Source organism: Ambystoma mexicanum, chromosome 4p (assembly GCF_040938575.1).
Source record: "Ambystoma mexicanum isolate Mex_15411 chromosome 4p, UKY_AmexF1_1, whole genome shotgun sequence".
In the NCBI taxonomy this organism is placed as follows: domain Eukaryota; kingdom Metazoa; phylum Chordata; class Amphibia; order Caudata; family Ambystomatidae; genus Ambystoma; species Ambystoma mexicanum.
Window position 1 is genome coordinate 815,761,405 of NC_090927.1, and position 21,983 is coordinate 815,783,387.

Consider the following 21,983-nt stretch of genomic DNA (forward strand, 5'->3'; position numbering starts at 1 on the left):
TAGAACCATGTCGTGGTCCAACCAGGTTATCGGGATGATTCAGTGTTGTGCAGTGGTTGTAAGGTTGCTTGTGAGATATATGTAATCAATGCGCGTAAATGTGTGGTGGGGGTCAGAATAGAAGGTGTATCCAGTTGCACTAGGGTGCATAAGTCTCCAGACGTCCTTCATGTCGTACAGGTCCATTATCTCGGCCAGTTTGGTTCGCCCCCCTTTATGTTGGTTTCTGGTTTCTGGGTTACCTGGTTTCCAGTCCATATCTGGGTCAGCCCATTGGTTGAAGTCTCCCCCCGGAATGACATGCCCTATGGCCTCTAACATTATTTTAGGAATCGTTTTCTGAAGGAATGCAGTCTGTCCTGTGTTTGGTGCATATACAGTGGCATTGGTCACTTTCACTCTTGCTATTTTCCCCGTTATCAGGAGAGTGCGGCCCGCCACGTCGGACCATATCTTCTCCACCTCAAATTGGATTCCCTTTTTGAGTAGAATGCAGACTCCCCCATTCCTCAGTGAACCCGAGCCCCAGAACTCCAGTGCTCCCCGCTTCCCCAGGATGCTCCGTTCTTCCCCCTTGGAAAACTTGGTCTCCTGCAGAAGTAGTATGTCAATGTTGGATCTGCGAAATTCCCTGAGCACTAAAGACCTTTTGGTCGGGGAGTTCAGGCCCTTCACATTGATGGACGCAACTCTGAGCGAGACTCTCACTTTGAGTTCATCAGGTGATGCCATTGTTGGGTTTCTTTGGGATGTCGCTCATCACCGGCGACCAGACAGTTGTTCGATCTCTCAGTCCCACATTAACATTGTTATTGCAGATTGGGTCAGATGGTGCTATTACTGTTCCCGAATTTCTCTTCACCCCTCCCCACCTATTCCCCCCTTCCTTGAGTCCCTGGCATTCATCTGAACCCAGGAGCTGGAGATGTGCTATCTCCAGCACTTTGATGGCGTCCGACTCGGACATGATGGAATAGTTCAGTCCAATATCAGGCCACCAGTGGGGACCGTTGCCTCTCGGTCCCATTCAAGTATATTGTCATAACATATCGTTGAGCCCCCTTCACCCGTCCCCCCCATTACCTCCCAACTCTATTTATCTCAACAATAACATCAAAACAAAAAGGAAACAAGGATATAACGATAAGTGCGTCATCCGGCCTTTCCTTTGGGTGTTCGTTTCCCCCCTTACTTCAGGGGGGGTTGTCGCTGCCGTCTTTACAGTGATCGCGCCGGTCCGTGCCACTAAGTGCTTGGCTCCGAACGGTGCATTGATGAAATTCAGTGCATTAGTTCGCCGAGTTCAAAAGATCAATCCTCATTTCGCGTTTTCGGGCGCGTTATTCGGGTGTCTGTATTTTCCTGGTCCTTTTACTCTTTCTTCTAGGGCCCTGGAGTTCCCATTGTGTTCCGGTTTGATCGGTCTCACATCTTTCGCCCCCGCTAGGGGCCGTCTCGAGAAGGTCCGCAATGCAATCCTTTATCTCATCTTCGGACCGTAGGACAATTTTCGTGCTGTCGTGCTCAAATGTGAGAGAGAAGGGGTATCCCCACCGGTATCTCATGCCCCTCTCTTTGAGCCACTAGGTCAAGGGGCTGCAGAGGTGCCTTAACGCCAACGTGAGCGATGATAGATCCTGGAAGATGGTGATGCAGGCGCCGCCCAATGTGAGTGAGTCTCCGGACCTGGCCTTCATCAGATCCTATTTCTGTCTTGATATCAGTGGAATTTTACGAGCACAGAACGCAGACCACCGGGGGTCCGCCAGCCCTATGGATCCGTTCAGTTTTAGGCTCGTCTATCTCTTCATCTGCCATTAAAATTTTTATGATATGTATCGTGGCCTTGAGTGAGTCTTCAGTTTCTCCCTCGGATTCCGGGATACCAAAAAATCAGAGGTTATTCCTTCTTTCCCTGTTTTCCAAATCATCAATTTTCAGTCGTGTTTCCTCCTCCTTCTTTTCAATGTTACGTAACCTCGTGTCCATTTGGGCTTCAAGGGTGTCGATGGACGCCTCATTGTTCTCGACACCTTCCAATCTCTCCTCAAAGTTGTCCATTCTCTGGGTGATCCTATCAATCTTACTGCCCAAGTTGGCTCCCTGGGTCTTTATCTCAGATAATAATGCCGCAATGTCCCCCTTGGTGGCAGCATCCTCCGCTCCGGCAACATCTGTTGCCATTGTTGCTTTCTGGTCCGGGGCCACGGGGGGTGGGACGTAAGCGTATTTGGCAAGCGTGTTTTGTACATGCATGGAATGGTTCTCAAGTTAGAGGAGGCACACGCCCCTGATTCGGGAGCCCTACCCTCTTTGCGGCATTGTACATTCGTGGGGACAGGGTGGCTCGAGTATTCAGGTCTCCTTGGAGCTTTGGTGGGGCTGGGGAGGTGCCTGGGTGATTCACCTGGTAGTCCACGCTCCAGAGAATGTTGCTGGTTTTGGTCCGGTGGAGCCTCTCGGGTCTAGGGATGCAGTCTTCACTGGTCTCACTGGTGTTCACTTCTTTCCACTCACTGCCCTATTTGGTGGGCTTGTACACCCTTCTTCTCCCTCCTCCCCTTGATGTTGTCATTCAGCCAGGAGCCCAGTGGCTTGTTATGGCGTATAGATATCTTGGGGGCCCTCCGGGGGGGGGTGTCAGCCCGTGCGTGCCGAGGGAGGCTTTCTACTTCCTTGTGAAGTATTCTCGGGCAGCAATGTCCGTGCTGGGGGGAGCGGCGTGTACTCCGCGGTCAATACACTGTGTGGGGGAGGGCCGGAGATGGGGGAGGGGGGAGGTTCTCGGGTGTAGATGCGCGATATTTGTGAATCGCAGATGGCCGTTCTGCAGTGCGTTTTATGCGCGCTCCGAGTGCTGTCTTGTAGGCATGGAGGGAGAGAGAGGTGGGCACCTTCCCTTCCCTTTCCGTGTCGTGTTGCTGCCCAAGAGTTCCGCTGACACGGCCTCCGCTCAGGTGGTTGGGCCGGCCGTGGGCAGTGTGAAGGGTCTGTGCCCTGCTGTCCTGGTCTCTCCGTCAGGCAGGGGATGACGAATGTGGAAAGACACGGTCTGTGCGTGTCTCAGGTTTACTCTGCAGTGCGTGTGCCTGGGGGGGTGTCTGACACCTCAGCACATGCGCCGCGGCCTCGGGAGGCACGGGCAGCTTCTTCCCAGCATGTCACAGGGACCAGGGCCTCTATACAGCGCAGACCCCGCTGTAGTTGGTGGCGTGTTTGTCGAGCGGCCGTAAGGACGCCACTCACCTCCGTCACCGGTGGGGTCCGCTGTTCAGTCCGACAGGTCTTTGGACGAAAGGCACACAGGAGGGGGGTGCCCGCCGGGCGGATGCTGTACGCTCTTCAGTTCCGCGGCACCCACGCCTTGACACAAAGCCCTTGGGAGGGGGTGCGGGGGAGGAGGCAGGTCTCGAAGCACCTCTTCCGATGCGGGCCGGGAGCCTGCCTTTGAGTCTGCGATGTTAAGTTGCTTGCCTTCCACTTTCTCTTTCGTTTCCCCTCCCGCGGGAAACTTCAATCAATGTTTTCTCTGGTTTCGACAGTCCGATTTTTGTCAGGTTTTTTCCTGTAATGGTGGGGGGGGTCTTCCGACGCTCGTTTCTCCGTTTTGCTCCTGTGGGGGGGGGTCACGGTGTGGGGGCTCAGCTCACATTACGGACCCATGCAAACTGAACTCACACGGGGAAGTAAGTCATCTGTGCGCCCCCTGGTGGCCAGTCCTCCACTAACGATATTTTAAGCCTTCATCTTCTGCTTTTGCATGGTTGCTATTGATGGCTGTGGTCAAGAAGGCGAGCTAGCAAAACGGGAGGGATCCTTTTTGAATCCCCCTTGACCCGCCATCTCTATGGGTTGCCCTTTTGATTCCCTTGCACGTGGATTGCCAATATTATTGACAATGTGCTTTAAGACACCATGTGCAAATTACATGGATGGGTAACAGCAACTTGATGCCCTAAAACTCGGACGTTCCAGCTCCATGGTTGCCTAGAAATCCCTGACTTTGGACCTCAGTAGAAGCATTTAAAGCCATTGTAAAGTGGTGTGTATGAAATCTCTATGCAGGAATACTATGGATAGCCTATGGAATGTGTTTACATTAGTCAAAATGCTAATTGATCGCCCTTTTCTTTTTTTTACATCTTTCAGGATTTGCCTGAGCTGTTAGGTTATATCATATTGTACCTCAAGGAGCACTTTTTTCCGCCTGATTCATTGCAAAGCATACCAGCATTACAGAGATGGTAGTAAAGTCAAGGAGCCAGGTCCATTCAGGATTTCCGAAAGCTAATCAAGGGAGTTTCTGATCTGAGTTTTATTTGTAGTATATTTCAACCTGTTTTAACATATCTTTTTATTTTCTTACGAGATCACACAAGTACTTTGGGAGGACGATCTTAAAATCCTGTGTTATGAATAATTTTGAAACTCCACGAAACAGAAACAAAGTACATGTTCAATAGAATGCCTGATGCACCATAATCAGCCCCCCAAACCTCATTTATGGTGAAATGCAGAATTGGTGTGAAGAGGTAATCACTGGGGCATGGAGATCAAATTTGCACAACTTTATCACCAAATGCTACAACAATGCTAAGGCTTTCATGGTACTTGCAAATATCCTCAAGTTCCATGGTGTGCTAGTGTCTTCATGCAGGCATTAGTGGCAATTGATGAATGGAAAATGATCTCCTAATCCAGCAGAAATTTAAGAGAACCTGGATGGGGAGCTGCTTTTGTGGTGTTTTATTGGTTGTGGTTTAATATTTCAGACTTGGTTTTTACTTTTTCAGGTATGTGGAAAGTCAAGTGCCAGAAAAACAGATCCAGCTTCTGACCAACAATAGCTCTGTAAAGGTATATTTATTTTCCTTTGCGCACCATGGCATTGTTAATGAAAAATGCATTGTGTTCCTGTGAAGTTTATAAAAGTGATACAGGAAATTTGTTTTCGTTTAATATCAGGGCATTGATAGTTGATGTGCAATTTTAGAAGAGCATGGTTTGTGGAATGCTAAAACCTCTACATGTTTGCAATGCATACAGAAATTGCTCTTCTTGTTGACAAAGCAGCCTTTAGCAGATCAAAAGCCATACTCTCTGAAACCGAAAGTATGTTTCATGATTCATAACCATTTTGTTATTCCATAAAGTTTTGTTCTATTTTTCCAACTTGCTTTTTGACTTTACTTTTTTGGGGACAGGAAGATGTGTACATTAAATCTTCCTCACACATTCCATGCAGAAATTCACAGGACTCCACGGGAATGAGGGCAAAACGTGAATCGGGAGATAAAGGAAAAGACGATCGATCTAAAATTGCCCGATCGAGAGACAAAGAAGGAAGCCTGTTTAGTCTCGAGCATAGAGCCTTGTCGTTAGACAGGCTGATGTTAAATAAAGATGATCGGGATGAGAGCCACACTAGTTTAGGACTGGATATGTCCGACAAATACAGGGAAACCTATGGAGAGTAGGGAGAGAATGCATGTAGCCCTGATAATATTTCCTACTGGATATGGTCAGGGGCAGTCCTCCACTGCTTAATTTTGGCAAAGGTTGGTTGTATTGCCCACGGTAAAGAAAGTTCTTCAGCATTGCCAGTACTTGGTAAGCCTGGCTCTGGCCCACTGGCCCTGTGTTTGATGGGAGCTACTGTCTGGTCCTGGATTCTCTGTTTCCTAGAACTTCCACAGCAACCACCCCAGCAAGGTAGGCCGGTCTACCGCCAAGCAGATTTCACTGTTCCCAGGGATTAAATTGTGGATTACATCGACTGGAGGCAGCCAGTGCAGAAGGATTGTGCTCCGCTCTCTCACCATTTCACCGGTAAACGCCTAAGGAGCAGCGTGTCCTGAGCACATAGACATGATCTTAGGTAAGCCCTGCTGGGCCATGTTATGCTGATCCTGGTAAGCGAATTCATTGGAAAAAAGAATTTGCATTGAGCGCGCCATGCGCACTTTTTATTACTGGAGTTACTTTCCATTTCACCTTTGTGATGCACATTTGAGCAGAGGGTGTTTCCTATGGGGTGTAATTTCAGCAGAAGCCACCTAACCATTGCAATATTGAATGGAGATTGTTTGCTCCAAAATGGCAGCCGCATTTTCATCCTAATGGAGACACCCATAGCCAAGCTAGCTGCACCCCTCTGATTGGCAGGCCAGCTCTTCTTGAGCCAAAACCCATTGCCGGCAGGCGGAAGCCGGCCCCTTTCCACCAAGGCCCCGAACTAAGGCTCCTGTCTGGGCCTGGCTGGGCTTCCCCGTAACATACTACAGGCAAAGAATGCGCCATGATGCTGGGTACTTCATCCACGTGCCCTTGGACTATGGCACCCCCTCCCCTCTTCTGCTATTACGTGAGTGCTGACTGTTTTCCCTGTTTGCCTGCCTCATCCCCCCTTGACGCTGTGCCACTTCTGACATTCTCGCTGATCTAGCTCAACTGGCACTTCTCTGTACTCCATAGTCAAAAACTCTTACATTGTCTTCGCTTCCTGAGCTCTCACTTCCACTTCTGTACTGTTGTGCTGCAATACTTTGTCTTAAAAATCAAATTTAGGCGTGCTCACATCCTGCACTGTTTTTTCAAATCAAATTTAGGTGTGCTTACTTTCTGCATTACTTTTTGACTGTTACTCTTTACATCCACTTGGCCGTCCGTGAGCTAAGGTCAGAACTGTGCACTGCAGCAGCCCCCCCCCCCCGTCCCTCTTTATCCCTCTGTCGGTATATCCTCCAGAGAAATCTTCACTGGCATCCTTTTCTCAGTCCCATCTCCAGACCTGTGGACTTGTCATTTCATCTCTACCTTCTCCTCTTACTCTTCCACTACCATTAATGGCAGCACCATGAGAAGTCCTCTTGGCAGGCTTCTTCTTATCTCGCTGCTGCATTAATGTCTACTTCACAGGCACAATCCTGGTTCAAGGCCCTCATGCCAACCTCCTTCTCTTTGACCGGATCCTGCTGGCTCTTATCAACTTCCTTCCTTCTCCTGCCTCTCCTCCTACTCCACCCCCCCCCTGTTCTGCCACCTCTGACTGAAGTACCACTCCCCTGTACTCCACCTCAAAAATCTTTAAAAGGCAGCAATCGTCTCCACCTGACGACCCTCAATGCACACTATGCTTACGTCTGCCTTCTCAATGCCAGCTCACTCGCTTCCTTTGACTCGCTCTTACCTGACGGTTTTAAGATCCCCTCCAAGCCCCGACCTCACCGGGCTGGCGGTGGGCGTGCCTTAATCTTCACTGAATGGATTCCTTCTTCCATCCTACCCACTCGGCTCTATTCATCCTGCGAGAGCCTAGTATGCAAACTGGTCATCTCTTCCCTCCTCCACCCTGCCCATTGCTACGATTATTTACCAGCCTCCAGGCACTTCCTCTGTTTCTCCGAGTGGGCTGATTTCTGTTCCTCCTTACTCCCTACCACATCCAAGGGTTGTAGGTCAAAGGACGACAACCAAAGGATCGAAAACAAAAGGATCACATTTTTTTTTTTTGTAAAATTTTTTTTTTTTTTTTTTTTTTTTTGGTCGGGATGCTCCCCTAACCCCCGTTTTTTGTCGTAAACACCACTTTTTTTCCATAAACGAAAACCCCCCAAAAAAATGTAATTAAAAAAAACATTCGATCCTTTTGTTTTCGGTCCTTTGGTGTCGATCCTTTGACCATTCGACCCTTTGTAGTCGACCCTTTGACCAGACACCACCTCCAAGTAGGTACTCCTGGAAGACTTCAACATCCATTTAGACTGCCTGTGCACAGCATCCACCCTCTTGTCCTCTGCACCTCCCTATCCCTCGCCATTCTTCTGTCTGATCCAACCCACTCTGCCGACACATGCTGGTCGTCATCATCCACTCCGACCTCCCTATGTCATCTCCTCTGGCCACCCCTCTCTCTTGGCCTGACCACTCTCTTCCCACCTGGGTCCCGATGGTCTTGTGACAACCCCTCCAAAAGCCCTGCCACCTCGTTCACAAACATCTGTCCGATGAAACGAGTGTCAGCTGCTGCCTTCACTTCCACCTTCATTCCCCCTTGCCCACCCAACTGAGACTCTACCTCTGAATCTGCTCTCAGCAACCTCTATCTTTCCATTACGAGCACCCTTGACATCCTTGCCCCAGTCATGTGGATATGCCTGAAACCTGTCTCCAAGCGTAACACCTGGTACGATTCCCAACTTGCAGACCAAAAACATAAGTGCAGGGCTGCAAAAAGGAAGTGGCAAACTTCAGGTTCACCCTCTGACAAACTGGCCTGCTGCTTGCTCCAAAGGCATTACAGACTTTCTATCCGTGCAACAAAAAGGCCCCACATTCAGGCACAAGTATCTGGCGTGTCCAACAACACGGCTGAACTCTTCAAAATCTGCAGGGAACTTGCCAAACTGTCTGCAGTATTCTCTGCCCCTACTCCTTCTCAAGCCCTTTGTAATGCACTTCCCTCTCACTTCACCTCCAAACCTCAGGACATACTGAACAGCCTTGTCACACATTCTTCCAACCCATCCCTCCCGCCCTTGCCTCCCCTGACCACTCACCCGCCTCCTTCCTCCTTTGCCTCTGTCAATCCGGAAGAAGTCACCAGAGTTGTGAACTCCATAAAGGTCTCTTCCAGACAGGTTGCCGCTTGTTCATTCAGAACCATCAAGGACAACATTTCCTCTCTTGCCCCTGCTCTCGCTGATCTCTGTAACCACTGCTTTGCTACTGGTCCTTTTCCATCCTCCCTCAAGCACTCCCTTGTGCACCACCCCCTTAAAACCATCAGCAGACCCTTCCTGCCTGGCCAACTATCGCCCCATTTCCGTCACCCCTTTCCTGGAAAAACTGCTTGAAAGGATTGCCCTTCCCCAACTTAACTTCCACACTGAACTTGTTGGCGGTCTTCACAACCATCAGTCTGGGTTCCGAGCAGCCAGAGGCACGTAAACTGCTCTTCTGAACACCGTGAAGAAGTGCTTGCATCCCTTGATTCCAACTCCCCTGCTGTCCTCATCCTCCTTGATCTCTCCTCTGCATTTGACACAGTGAACCACTCCATCCTCGTAAAGTCTCCATGACACTGGACTGGCTTACCTCATTCCTCACTGACTGCTCTTCCAAAGTCATACTGGGCACCTTCTCCTCCACCTGGGGTGTCCCACAGGGCTCCATTCTCTCTCGCGCTCTCTCGCTTGCTCGCTCTCTCCACACACACACACTCAAACTCAGGACATTACCAAGAAGTCCCACTTCCAGCTTTTCCTTCTGAAAGGAATACTAACTTTCCTCACCTTCCCCCAGAGACTCAATGTTACCCAGGCTCTGTTTCTCTCTTGACTATTGTAATAGCCTCCTCCTTAATCTACCTTTGTCCACTCTACAACCCCTCCAGCTAATCCAGAATAGGGCATCAAGACTTACCGTAGGCCTCAAGCTCAGGGACCGCATCTCTCCTGCCCTTCAAAGTCTTCACTGTCTCATGATTGCAGCACGGATTGAATTCAAATCCCTCTGCATCATCCACAAGGCTGTCTGGGGACGGGGACCACTCTACAATTCTTTCTGACCAAATACTCCCCCTCTAGACACCTGCCTTCCTCTGGCACCAACTCCTTGCGTGTGAAGCGGTTTGCTAAACGGAGAGCAGGTCGGCAATCACTTTCCTCAGCAGGCTCCCTTCTTTGCAACAGCCTCCCTCTTCGTCTTGAGCAGGACCTCCTTAAGTTCAGTAAAAGCCTCAAGACCTTCCTCTTTTCCTCTCCCTTCCCTCCCTCTCTCCCCTGCTAATCACACAGTAGCTTGACTGGTGTGCAGGGCCCTTATGTATCCTCTGGGCACTGACCTCCCACATCTTATCATCCCAGCTGCTGTCTATCCTCTGCACTTGCCTCGGCTCACCCTCCACCACTGGAGGTTGCACTTACCTTTCTTCATAGCACTTCTCCTGCTGCTCTCCATGAGCACCACAACACCTATCCCATACCCCTCTCCCCTCTGCACTTGCAAGGCATAGTAGGTTCATCTTCCCCTTCCCATTGTCTCGTTTTATTTTGTTCTATTAAATTATTTAACATTGGTGTAATTAAATTGTCTATCATCTCCTGTCCCCTGCCCGTTGCCCTGTGGGCGCTTTGAAACAGTATTTGCCTCCTGTATAAGCACCTAACGAGTAAACAATAAATAAATGAACAATACATACATTTGACCTTTCAAACTTGTAATTGTCTGATTGCATGATTTGCCGTCAGTCCTCAAGTCCACCCAGTACAAGGCCATGTTCACTGCTGTCCAAAATCCAAACTGTTACAATAGCAAGTGCCCACTAACATGGCTTTTTGGAGCCACCTAGGATAGGGACAGTGAGCATTCCTAGCTGACCCCTAATCGGTGCCCACTTTTCACTACACTTTCACCTCACTTCCTATGCTTGGAGGAAATAGTATTGTTTGTCCCACATCTGAGCGGGGATCAATGAGACACATAGATTTAAAATTAGGTTTTAAGGGGGCTTCATAATTAACAAAAAGGCCTCAAATGAGGCATATATTTATTTTATTTTGTACATTTATGAAGCACGCAAACAGCTCAAGGGCATTGTGGCTCTGTTACAAGAAGGCTTACTTGGTTACATGAAACAAAGGGGGCAGGCAAAAAATCAAGGGAGACAAATAACGGCAGCCTAACTGTGGTTCGTGGTTACAGTGAACCTGCTAACAGTGAGGCAACAAAGTAAATGACAAAGGTGTAGTGCAGTATGTGCCGATGTACAAATGGCGGGATGGAGAGGGTATGTGGAAAGGGGCACTAAGGCTGATGATTGCCGTAGGATTGCATGGATTAGTTGAAGAGCATAGTTTTCAGTGTTTTCCGAAAGGACATATTTGAGGTCTCAGCCCTAAGAGAGTTTGGTAAGGCATCCCATAATTTAGGCACAATGTGAGGGAAGCCGACACTGCCTGCTTTGGCCCTTTTTTATTGTGGGAATGTACAACTGGTTGGCGTGATGAACTCTTAGTTCTGGAAGAGGTGGCCCTGATGATTTTCTCAGACAGGTGAGTAGGAGCTGTAAACGACAGGCATTTGTGAGTTATGGCTAGCGTCTTGAAAGTAATCTGTTCTTTGACAGGTAGCCAGTGGGCAATGCGCCTACCCTGAGAGATTAGGTTTCTTTTGGGGATATTTAGTACAGCTCAGAGCGTTATTTTGAATAACTTGATTATTCAAGTTTTTTTGCCGAGGTGCCAGCTCAAAGGGCATTGCAATAGTCTAATCTGGCCCCAATTGTGGCTCTAGCAATTGAAAGGCAGTTCTGGTTGGACAGATGAGGATTAACTGCATTTATTAGTTTGGTAGGGAAAGACGTGGAGGAGGTGATAGTGCTCACCTGGTGTGACATCAAGAGTGTGGAATCCAAGTATACCCCTACAGTCTTTACTGATGGTAAAACAGAGATGATTGCATTATCAATGATTAAGTCACTGTATTGTGTACTGAGTTGACTGAGAGTTTCTTTAGGGCCGACAATGAGAATCTCAGTTTTGTCTTCATTCCATTGAGACAGAGCCCATTTGCAGCCATCCAAGCTTCAATGGTGGCATAAATCTTGTGGAGAGACTTGGCATCTTGATCATAGGAGCCAGTAATAGGTATGAGAACCTGAGTGCCGTCCGCATATTTTGTGTATGCTATGCCAAGGGAGTCCATTTTATCAAAGAGAGGCTTAGTAAATAGATTATAAATGGTGGGTACTGTGGAAGAGCCCTGAGGGCCACTGCAATGGATGGTGGTTGGTGCTTCACACGCCTGGTTGGATAAGACCTTCATGGCTCTCCCTTCGAGGAAGGACGTAATCCAGGTGGTGGCTGCTGAGGAGAATTGATCTGCGTTGGTGAGATGTCCGAGTGTCTCGTGGTCCACAAGATAAAACGCAGCAGAGAGATTGAGGAGCAGGAGAAGCGCTGGTTTGCCTTCGTCCATGATTTACATTATTTGATTTTTAGGGTCAAGAAGGGCGGATTCCGTACCATGACTTTGGCAGAAGCCTGATTGCCTCTTACCAAGGATGTGGTTGGACTCAAGGTAGTGCTGGATTTGGTTATATGCTACCTTGTCGAGGATTATTAGGAGGAACGGGACTGTGGTAATGGGGCGGTAGATTTTGGGGATGTGGGATCTAGTGATGGTTTTTTTTTTTTTTTTAGGAGAGGGCGAACCCATGCTTCTTTGAGACAGGGCGGGACAAGGCCGGATGCAAATGAGGCATTAATGAAGGCTGTCAAAGGTGCAAGGGAGTCGTCACAGTTTTTGACAATATTGGCTGGATAGATGTCACCTTTGCATAGAGACGGTTTGAGGTGTTTGAGGAGGTCTAGTACTTCAGTTTCTGTGACATCTGTGAAGAAGAGGCCGTTGTCCTGGAACGTAGTACTGCTGGTGGGTGACAGAGGAGAGTTTGACTTGGGAAGGGCTTCGTAGTGAGCTCGTATTTTGTTCTGTAGGAGCTCTGTTTTCTTGAGCATGGCTGATTGAATACTTGAACACCATGCTTCATCTTTAATGATGTCATCAGAGCTTTTAGTAGGAGTGACTAGGTCTCTGAATATGGCGAACATTTCCTTCGATTGGGACTTGGCATTTGCTATTCTAGTGTTGAAGGAGTTAGCCTTAGCTTGGATGATGACTTTTTTGTGACGACAAATAGCTTTTTTAATTCATCTTTCGATGTGTCACTGGGATTAGTTTGCCAGTTGGTCAATGCATTGCAGTTAAGGGTACGTAGGGCCTGTAGTTCTGCTGTGTACCAGGAATGAATGTACATAGATTATTATTTTTTTGGTTCTAGTGAGGCAATGGAATTAATAGCCCGTTTGAGGGTGTGATTGTAAAGATCTGCAAGTATGCCCAGGTCTTTGGGAAATGGGGGCTTAAAAGCAGTGGCTTAAAGAAAAGGTAATAGGTTGTCTTTTGAAAGTTTTTGTGCACTTCTGGCCAACACTGGTGGTGCAGAAGTGAGTATTTTAATGGCAGTGGTCCTAGGAACGGTGAATTGAATGAGGTGGTGGTCAGTCCAAGGGTATGGGGTGTTGGAGCTGACAGTAACAGAGCATTTGTCGTGGGTGGAGTTGGTAATCCTTTACACGAAGCTGATATCCGTAAGTTCTTTGGCCAGTGCTTTAGCTGCTTTGTCTTTAGGGTCATTAAGGCCCAGGTTGAATTCACCAAGTAGAATGCTTTTGGTGGATGTCTTAAGGTTATCCCCAAGGAGGTGGAGTTGATTACCCTGAAAGTCAGAAACCGGGCCTGGGGGCTGGTAGACAATGTGGATGATGATAGTGCAGTTGGGGAAAATGGTTAGTGTCACGGATATGGTCTCAGTGTTGCCTTCCAGTGGGGAGTTGACTTATCTGAGGATAGGGCTTCTTTGATTATAATAGCTACTCTGCCACCTTTCATATGCTGTCTGTCTTATTGGTGGATGGTGTAGCCTGGGGGAGAGCTAGTGAGATGGCAGGACCTGCTGCTTTGTGGAGCCAAGATTCTGTGATGGCTAGGAAGTCAAGCTCAAGATTGGAGTGCAGGTCCCGGATCTCAGTGGCGTGAGCAGGGAGTGAGCGCGTATTTATGAGGGCACATTTGAGAGGAGGGAGGGAGGGGCTGTTCTTAGTAGGGGGAGTGAGAATGGCTGCAGTGGACAGAGCGTGGGGGGGCTCCCAGTAAGCCAGTCGAAGTTGAATGTGTCAGAGAGAAAGAAGCGGGAACCCTGGGTGTGGCCTGAGAGTTGTTGGAGAGAGGTCTGGGCCCTAAGGGGATTGTCTATAGTAGGATGTCTTCTTCTTAAGATGGAAAACAAGCAAAATAATGTTCTGCTAGATTCTCCTTGGGTTGAAACAAATAGACTAGAAGTCCTTCTCTTTAGAAACAAACAGTGTCAATGTCTGGGTCCCCTGGTCAGGCAATCCACAGGGAGATAGTTGTCTTTTCACAATCTGAGATGATTCGATCACTCCTTCTCCATGGTCCTCTTGGCATCCTCTTCTTCCTTAATTACTCCAGATAACCGCATTCCAAGCGCTGCTCCCAGCTACTGACTAGATCAGGGTGACCACTGTTTGGAGTGCTAAGATTGTCCTGGGCATTCTTGCCTGTCTTTGCCCTGCTTTTAATAGGTGGGCTGGCATGTAGGAGGGAGTGACATTCACCTCTGGTTATGTGGCTCTCTGACCTCTTCCTAATCTTCCCCTTTGGCTCCTCTATGCCCAGTGCCAGTCGATCGTCCTGTTCTTGCTCTTCTTTCGCCCCCCACTACTAACTCCACACTGGGGCCTAACCCCTGACGACATCTTGATGCTCTGCGGTGTGCTCATACCTCCTCCTATCCCTGCCGGTCTGCCACATGTAGGGCATATCAGGGGCAACCTCTGTCTATGCCTTTCTGAGCCCCTCTCATAACCTTCTCCTCCCTTAGCTCCTATGGTTTTCCTTTCTGTCTTAACTACTGGCGTCTTCCTCTCCCTATGATCACAGGTCTTCCTCTCCCCAACTTCTAGGTTATGGTTCTCTCTCCTAGTTTTGGGGTATCTCTTACCTTGACGTCTGGGGTAGCACTCGCCCTGACCTCTGGGATATCTCTTGCCCCAATCTCCCAATCTCTGCTGTATATCTCCCCCTCATCTCTGGGATATACCTCCCTCTGATTTCTGGGTTATCTACCCCCCCCCATTTTCTTCAAATGCTCCTTTCTCCTTTCTGTTCTCAAATTAACTTCCATTCTCTCCTCTAACTCTCTTCCTCCTCTCCAAATCACCCCCTTCCAGCTGTCATGTCCTCACCACTCGACCAGTCAATGCCAAAGCACTTTTCTTCTCTTTCAATGCACTTATTTTCCTAGTTTCTAATCACCTCCAACTCCCACACTACCTGGTTCTTCTGTGCTCTTCGAATCCTGTTCGAACAGCTCCAGGGTTTTTATTAATATGATGGGTTGCAGATGTGCAGAGTCTAAACACTGAGCCTGTTATTTTGCTTACCCGTTTTTGTTTATGGCCCCTCCTCCCTGTCTGAAGCTTCCTTAAGCCATGCATTATTGTATGGGTGACCATAGCTCTTGAGTTTGAGAAAACCTACATACTGCTCTCAAGCTACCACCAGGAGGTAACACCAATGAGTATCTAGTTCCTGCAGGATGGGGTCTACATGGGTATTTTCCCCGAGTCGTTCTGGAATTTTACTGGTGGCCTTAACCTTTGGAAGAGGCCATGTTCACTAAGTTGCCGTTGTGACTAGTCTCTATCAGTTTCACAGATGGGAGATTTGCCACTTCACTAAGCAGGTGGCGTCACCCACTCATTTGGTCACCCCAATCCCAACCACCAGAGAAAAGCAGTGCGCTTCATCACACTTCCCATTCTTAACCCAAGTTGGCTACAGTCTAAAGTCACTGGAAGATCCCCTTTCCAATTGAAATGGCCACCCCCCTGTTTTTCAAATGATACCCATCTGACAGGAGATGACCCTTGCTGCACAGAGTACTCTGCAATCTGGCTTGGCCTACAGCAAGCAAAGGGTTCCTCGGCACCCTGCAATGCACTTTTAATGAACCATCCTGCTCCCCTCCAGCAGGCCGTCTGAAGATAAACTCTCCAGGCCTTGCATGCAAAAAGTGTGAATTACCACCAGCCTACCCCTCACTGATCTAATATACGTGGGTAGGCCTAGCTGAACTACCTTTCCCAATCTTTTCAAAACTGTTTAGAGTGTCCAGAATAATACTGTGTATATATAAACTATGACTGCTTTGTCAAAGGAAGGGGAGACATAAAATACATCGGGTTTCGTTCGGGCCTGCTTGGCCCCCTGGCTGCAATTTTGATTGCTGCAAAGAAGGCATTGGATAAAGTGTATTGGAAGTTCACGTTATATAAAAATAAAAAAAACTGAAAAAACAGATTGAAAGACAACCAAAAAAAGAAAATAAAGCTGGGGGAACACATAGAGCAAATAGAATCTCTCATAGACCTTAAAACAGAAGTGGCTAGCTACAGTTTGAAGAAACCGAGGATGTTTACTGCTCTTTTGTGGGCCTCATATACTGAAGCACCTTGAGTCAGGGAACGAAAACAAGAGTCTATGAGAGTTTCTCCGAAGTTGTGGATATTCTCAAAAAGAAAGATATGAGGTGAACTATGAGGGTTTTATGGATGAGGCAAACCGTTTTGAAGGGGGATGTACGTCTTTACTGAGAGCCAATTTGACGAATCGGCATCTTCTTATTCCTAAACCTATAACAAGTCACTTGGTGAGCATGTATTTTATCTTTTGTAACATGCATAAGCCTGCAGAAATCAAAGTGCAGAAAGACACAGGACAACATAAATGACGGGACGATAAAGTCCAGAGAAAGGGAAGACCCTATTTGACATAAAGCAGGTATCAAGTAAAATGAAGAGTTTTCAGTATTTTTACGAAACACAAAAAGGTTTCTCTCCAGACGGAGAGTTCCGTGCAGCAGTAGCATGTACCAGAAAGGAGTGTCCACCGCCTCTTGCTTTTTTGGTTCTAGGACAGATTGTCTATTAGCCGTTTGTTGGATTAAACTCTGCTTAAGGTAAGAGGGGGCTGGTCCAAAAAGACATTTATGTACCATGGCATTTAGCTTGAAATTAATCCTGGACGCTCTAGGGAGCCAATGAAGATCCCTTCTATAGTCTGAAATGTGTTATTTTCGAAACATTTTTGATGATACGTACCACATCATTTAGCAGTATTTGCAGTTTATGCAGGTAATTTTTACTAGCACAACTGAGGAGACTATTCCAGTAATCTAACCTGAGCATGATGATGGCTCTTACCAGTATTTGCCATCCGAGGAGCGCGGTGAATGTATGCCCCTGAAAGCACCTTTGCTGTTTAAATTTGCCCATTTGTTCGTGGGCCCTTGCCCAGGAGCAGGCCCTTGCGTCCCCTTCCTGGTTTCCCAGCCCTCCCGATCCGCTCTCCCTCCCTCCCATTGGTCCATGCACTTTAGCCATCGAGTCTACCGACTCGCGTGGGTCTCACCGCTTCCATTTGCCATCCGAGGAGCGCAGTGAGTGTATGCCCCGGAAAGCACCTTTGCTGTTTAAATTTGCCCATTTGTTTGTGGGCCCGTGCCCAGGAGCAGGCCCTTGCGTCCCCTTCCTCCCCCAGCCCCTTCCTGGTTCCCCAGCCCGCCCGCCTCCCGATCCGCCCTTCCTCCCATTGGTCCATGCACTTTAGCCATCGAGTCTACCGACTCGCGTGGGTCTCACCGCCTCCATTTGTCATCCGAGGAGCGCGGTGAGTGTATGCCCCTGAAAGCACCTTTGCTGTTTAAATTTGCCCATTTGTTCGTGGGCCCGTGCCCAGGAGCAGGCCCTTGTATCCCCTTCCTCCCCGCAGCCCCTCCCTGGTTCCCACAGCCCATTTGCAGCCCTCTGCAGAGGAGCTCGGTGAGTAGCAAGCCCCCTCCAGGAGCGGCTTGAACTTGAAATCTTGGAGGCCCCAAGGCCTTTTGTATCCCTCTGCAGCCCGCTCCCACCGCGCACCCTCTTCCTGTTGCTCCCTTCCCTCCCGCCTGCCGACCCGCCCAGGCCCGCTCTCATTGGTCCACCTACACTTCATCACTGTTCCTCCCAGGGTAGCCCTCTGCCCGGCAGCCCCCTGCGGCTAAGGGCCCCAAGGCCAAGGGCGGCTCCTACATTGGCGGCTCCTACATTGGCGGCTCCGAGATGTGTCTACAGGTGTCAGCAGGGGAAGCCAATGAAGCCACCAGACACCAACAAAACTGTAAGTGCTGGCATGGGTGGGGGGGGGGTAGAGCAATTACTCTACTCCAGAAAGCTTTTGCCACTCTAATTTACCTTTCAATGGCCTAGACTGCTACAGACCTACACCATGCAATATTCGAGAGATATGTGACCACCAGCCTCTACCTATTCATGGCTGGACAGCAAACACTGCCTGCAGTATAATGTTAACTAGTACCATAACCCGAGAGAACCACAAAGATTAGCCTACGCCAAATCTAGACAGAAATGTGATTGTTAGCATATGCCACACTTAGATGGAATTTCAGAAATGTGATCGTTAGCATATGTGATTCTTAGCATGCACCACACTTAGAATTCCGAACCTAGCTTGCATTGCATCCAAATAGAAATGTGACTGTTGGCATGTGCCACACTAGTATGATATCTGAACTTTAGCTCACATCGCATCTAGATAGAAATCTGATTCTTAGCATGCACCACACTTAGAATTCGGAAACTAGCTTGCGTCGCATCTAGATAGAAATGTGACTGTTAGCATGCACCACACTTAGAATTCTGAACCTAGCTTACGTCGCATCTAGATAGAAATGTGACTGTTAGCGTGTGCCACACCTAGATGGAATCCCACAATTGCAAGGACAGTAATGCCAACTAACCAACCAACTAAAAAGTCCATCCGTCAGCATACACCTCTCAAACTATAACCAAACACAACCACAAGCCTAAAACGCAGCAATCAGCACAAACTTCACAACAATACAACAACAAAACAAACCTCACATAGACTTGCACAACAGCACATGACGACTACAGACCATAAAACACCCCAAGCCCAGCCAACGGACCCACCGGGCTGAGGTTGCCAACAGCACATCACTGCTCTCTTGCACTTTTCCAGCTTATTCCCACTAACCCACCCCCTCTCCTTTTTCAGAGCCGCCAGTGCGCCAGGGGACCACTTCGCTGGTGATAGTGCGTGGTACCAATGTCCTTTAACATTAACAGTATTTCAGTTTTTAGATGACACATATGGCTTCGCTATCTCAGCAGCCTCAGATGATACTGAGATTTATTTACCACACTATCTACCTGGGCACCAGCTCCCAAAGATGCCTCAAAAAGTACACCGAGTTGTCACCTTCTGAACGGCAATATCATGCCCCTCATAGTAAATTTAGAAAAACGGAGTCCAGCTTGGCTGTCGCGTGGGGAAAGCCAAAGATCAGAAACTCCGTTTTGGAGCAGTTCAGACATAGCCAGTTTTCGGACATCCAGTTTTTCACAATACTGTACACATTCTGAACCTTCATTAGGTCTGCTTTGTAATCGCCCGACAATTCCATCAGGAGCTCAGTAGCAGCATAATTGGCAAACGGGACCCCTAAGTCATCTAGTAGGTTGCACAGGAGACTTATGTCGACGTTAAAGAGAGCAGGTGATGGGCAAGCGCCCTTTGGTACTCCACAGGTGATGTGTGACTTGGGTGAAAACTCTTGGTTTAAAAGGACCTTGGACATACAATTCCAGAGGAAAGAACCAAACCAATCAACAACCTTCTTAGAACAAGCATCAATAGTCAGCAGGGTGGAACAAAAGTCTTTCATGATGGAAGAGGATGGGGAGATCGATTCAATGGGGTCATTGAGAAAATCGGTAAAATACATAAGTCAATTACGTTAACAATGAACCTCCCAAAAGAACAACCTCTGGCCTTGAGAAGAATGGCTTTTCTGCACTATGCAAAGCCTATACAATTCTGCTTGGCCTACACAGGTGACACAAACTGTCTGCAGCGGATCTTAGCATCGCAATATCTACAAGCGAGGGGGTCGCAGTATCCACAAAGAGTATACCATCAGAGGCATCCGAAGAGAGAACCTGTGATAAAATCATATGGCGTTTCAGGTAGATTTTCTTAGCCTTTTTTTTTTATAGGGCCCAGACACATCAACCTAAATGCTTACATTATGCTTCCCCTGAAAGGGATGGTTTAAAGGTGCAGTAAACGCCTTTAATTACCACCATAAGGGATTGCCCACGCAATATGTATATCACATTATATTCTTTACATGGTTCTACAAAGCAATATCTACAAAATACCACATGCAAGTAACTTTTCAGAATTATATAAAAACATAACTAGTAATTACGGAGGATCCTGAAATGTTCAACTATGCCCAAAACATCTAACTGGACTTTTAGTGAGGATCACAGGCCTCAGCAGTCAGTGGTCCAATGGTATTCAATGGAGGCAAATAGGAGACCACCACACATGCCCCCATGGACAAGTGGAGCCCAAAGATAACCTGATGAACAAGGTTACGCCAATGAATTAACCCAGTTACGACGTCTTGACCACCCCACCACAGCAAGGGAGATTGCAGAGGTTGTCGTAACATAACAAGCCAGAAGTACCGCAGTTTCATTCTTGATGGGCAGGATCAGCTGGAAGTGCTAAAGCCACAGAACAATGGAACCAAGATACAGAGATGAGTACTGGAACCCCCAATAGGAGATCTACATGAAGATGTTTTCTCAGAACAGCACAAGTTCTGAATGTGCAGAGATTGCCTAAGGCGCAACCACCGAAGAGGAGAGATTTTGCAGTTGGCACCCAGATGGAAGCTGGTCATCATGGGAGCCCTGGGAGAACAAAACCACCACTTAATATGAAGCTGGAGGCCTCTGAGATGAAGATTCAGTAAAGGCAGAGAAATGCCATTGTGGAGCTTGCAGGGGTCCTTGGACAAGGCAATAACACTGTTATTGTCTGGAGGGGCAAGCTCTCCAAACTAAAGTATTCACAGCCCCGTAGACAAACTTCTCCTACAACACCCTATACTCGAGGAGGCCACCCCCCTGCACCACATCGACTAGCATACTAATTTCGCCATTCTTCCAGTTTCTAAAATTGTATTGTATTATGTTCTGGGAGGTACACGTTATTCCAAAGCAGCGGACTCGAGGTGGTTGTCCTTCCCATCCCACATGCCTATCTGTATCGGAGGCCTTCCCGCCATCCACCCACGCTCGCCAGCAATGTGTGGCAGGTCTTGCTCCCCTTGAAGCCAATCGTTCACCACTCCCAGTTGGGCCGCCCAGCATTACTATTGCAAGCACGGCAGTCCTATTCTCCACCCCCCACCCCCACCCCAATCTGACCGCTGTAAGGTTCGGAGGGCTTTGTACACCCGTTTACCTCCCCAGATGCAGTCACTTTAACGTACACTGCCGCCAAGCAGAAGCAGAATAATGTTCTAGGTCATTTTAGGGAGGGAGACTGGGGGGCACTGTGGCTGTAGAGCAGCGAAAGAAAATCAAACTGCTGCAGACTGTGGTAGGTAACAACCAAAGAAGAAAGTGCATGGATTATAAATAGAGCATGAATCACCAAACTCTCAATGTCCACAAGTCTTTGGACCTGCAAGCTCATTCTCTCGGCAGTCACTCAACTGGCCAGTTACTGTGAAACAGAATGCTTGAAAGATGCATCGCCCACAGAGGGACTCTGTTGCAATGTAAAGCAATCTGGGGCTGCAGCAGTTCGCACATTTGGATGCCAGCATACACAGGATTGTACAGGCCTCTTGGCAGGCAGTGGGCCTCCCATGTGGCAAAACCCGTGAGGGTGTCTCAGGGAAAAGTTTGAAATAGTTGCAGCCAAGAGAGAATGCTAGAGATGCATTGAGTGGGTTCCTTGATAACTTGAGTAGGCATTGCTGAGGCAGATTCCAATGTGTACAATTTTGGTAGTGAGCAACTAATCTGAAATCTTCCATTCCTCTATAGGAACAGTCAAAGCCTCATGTTACAGGCAGATCACCCACCTCGTCATTCCAATAATGGAATTACTGCCTGTCAGACCCCAGTCAAATCCCCAGTATGGAGGGAATGCCAGGGCATATGGGCAACCCTTCTCGTTATAGTAATTCCACCAAATACATGTACGCAATTTAGGAATTGAATTCCATACATCTATTTATCTCAGGTTTTGCATAACCACTGGTAACAATGGACCAATGGTGTATCAAAATGCATTTGTCTTTACGTTTCATGCCACTTTACATTTCACGAGCGTTTCACATAAGTGGCTGCTCAGAGGCATCCCTCCTACACTGGTTACTTTGTATTTCTTAAACACAGGGCTTGCCGAGCTCATGAGACATCATATGAATTGCACACCTCCCCCACATC

The 21,983-nt window shown here is 48.0% G+C and overlaps 1 protein-coding gene across 5 annotated transcripts in view; it reads left to right on the forward strand.

Annotated features, from left to right (window-relative positions):
* The window catches only part of ORC3 (origin recognition complex subunit 3), an 876,882-nt gene that overhangs the window by 408,760 nt on the left and 446,139 nt on the right, over window positions 1-21,983 (forward strand). For all 5 annotated transcript variants that reach the window (XM_069606386.1, XM_069606387.1, XM_069606390.1 and 2 more), the window contains one exon: window positions 4,794-4,857. In XM_069606386.1, the coding sequence (XP_069462487.1) occupies window positions 4,794-4,857 (64 nt within the window). The remainder of the gene's footprint in view (window positions 1-4,793; window positions 4,858-21,983) is intronic.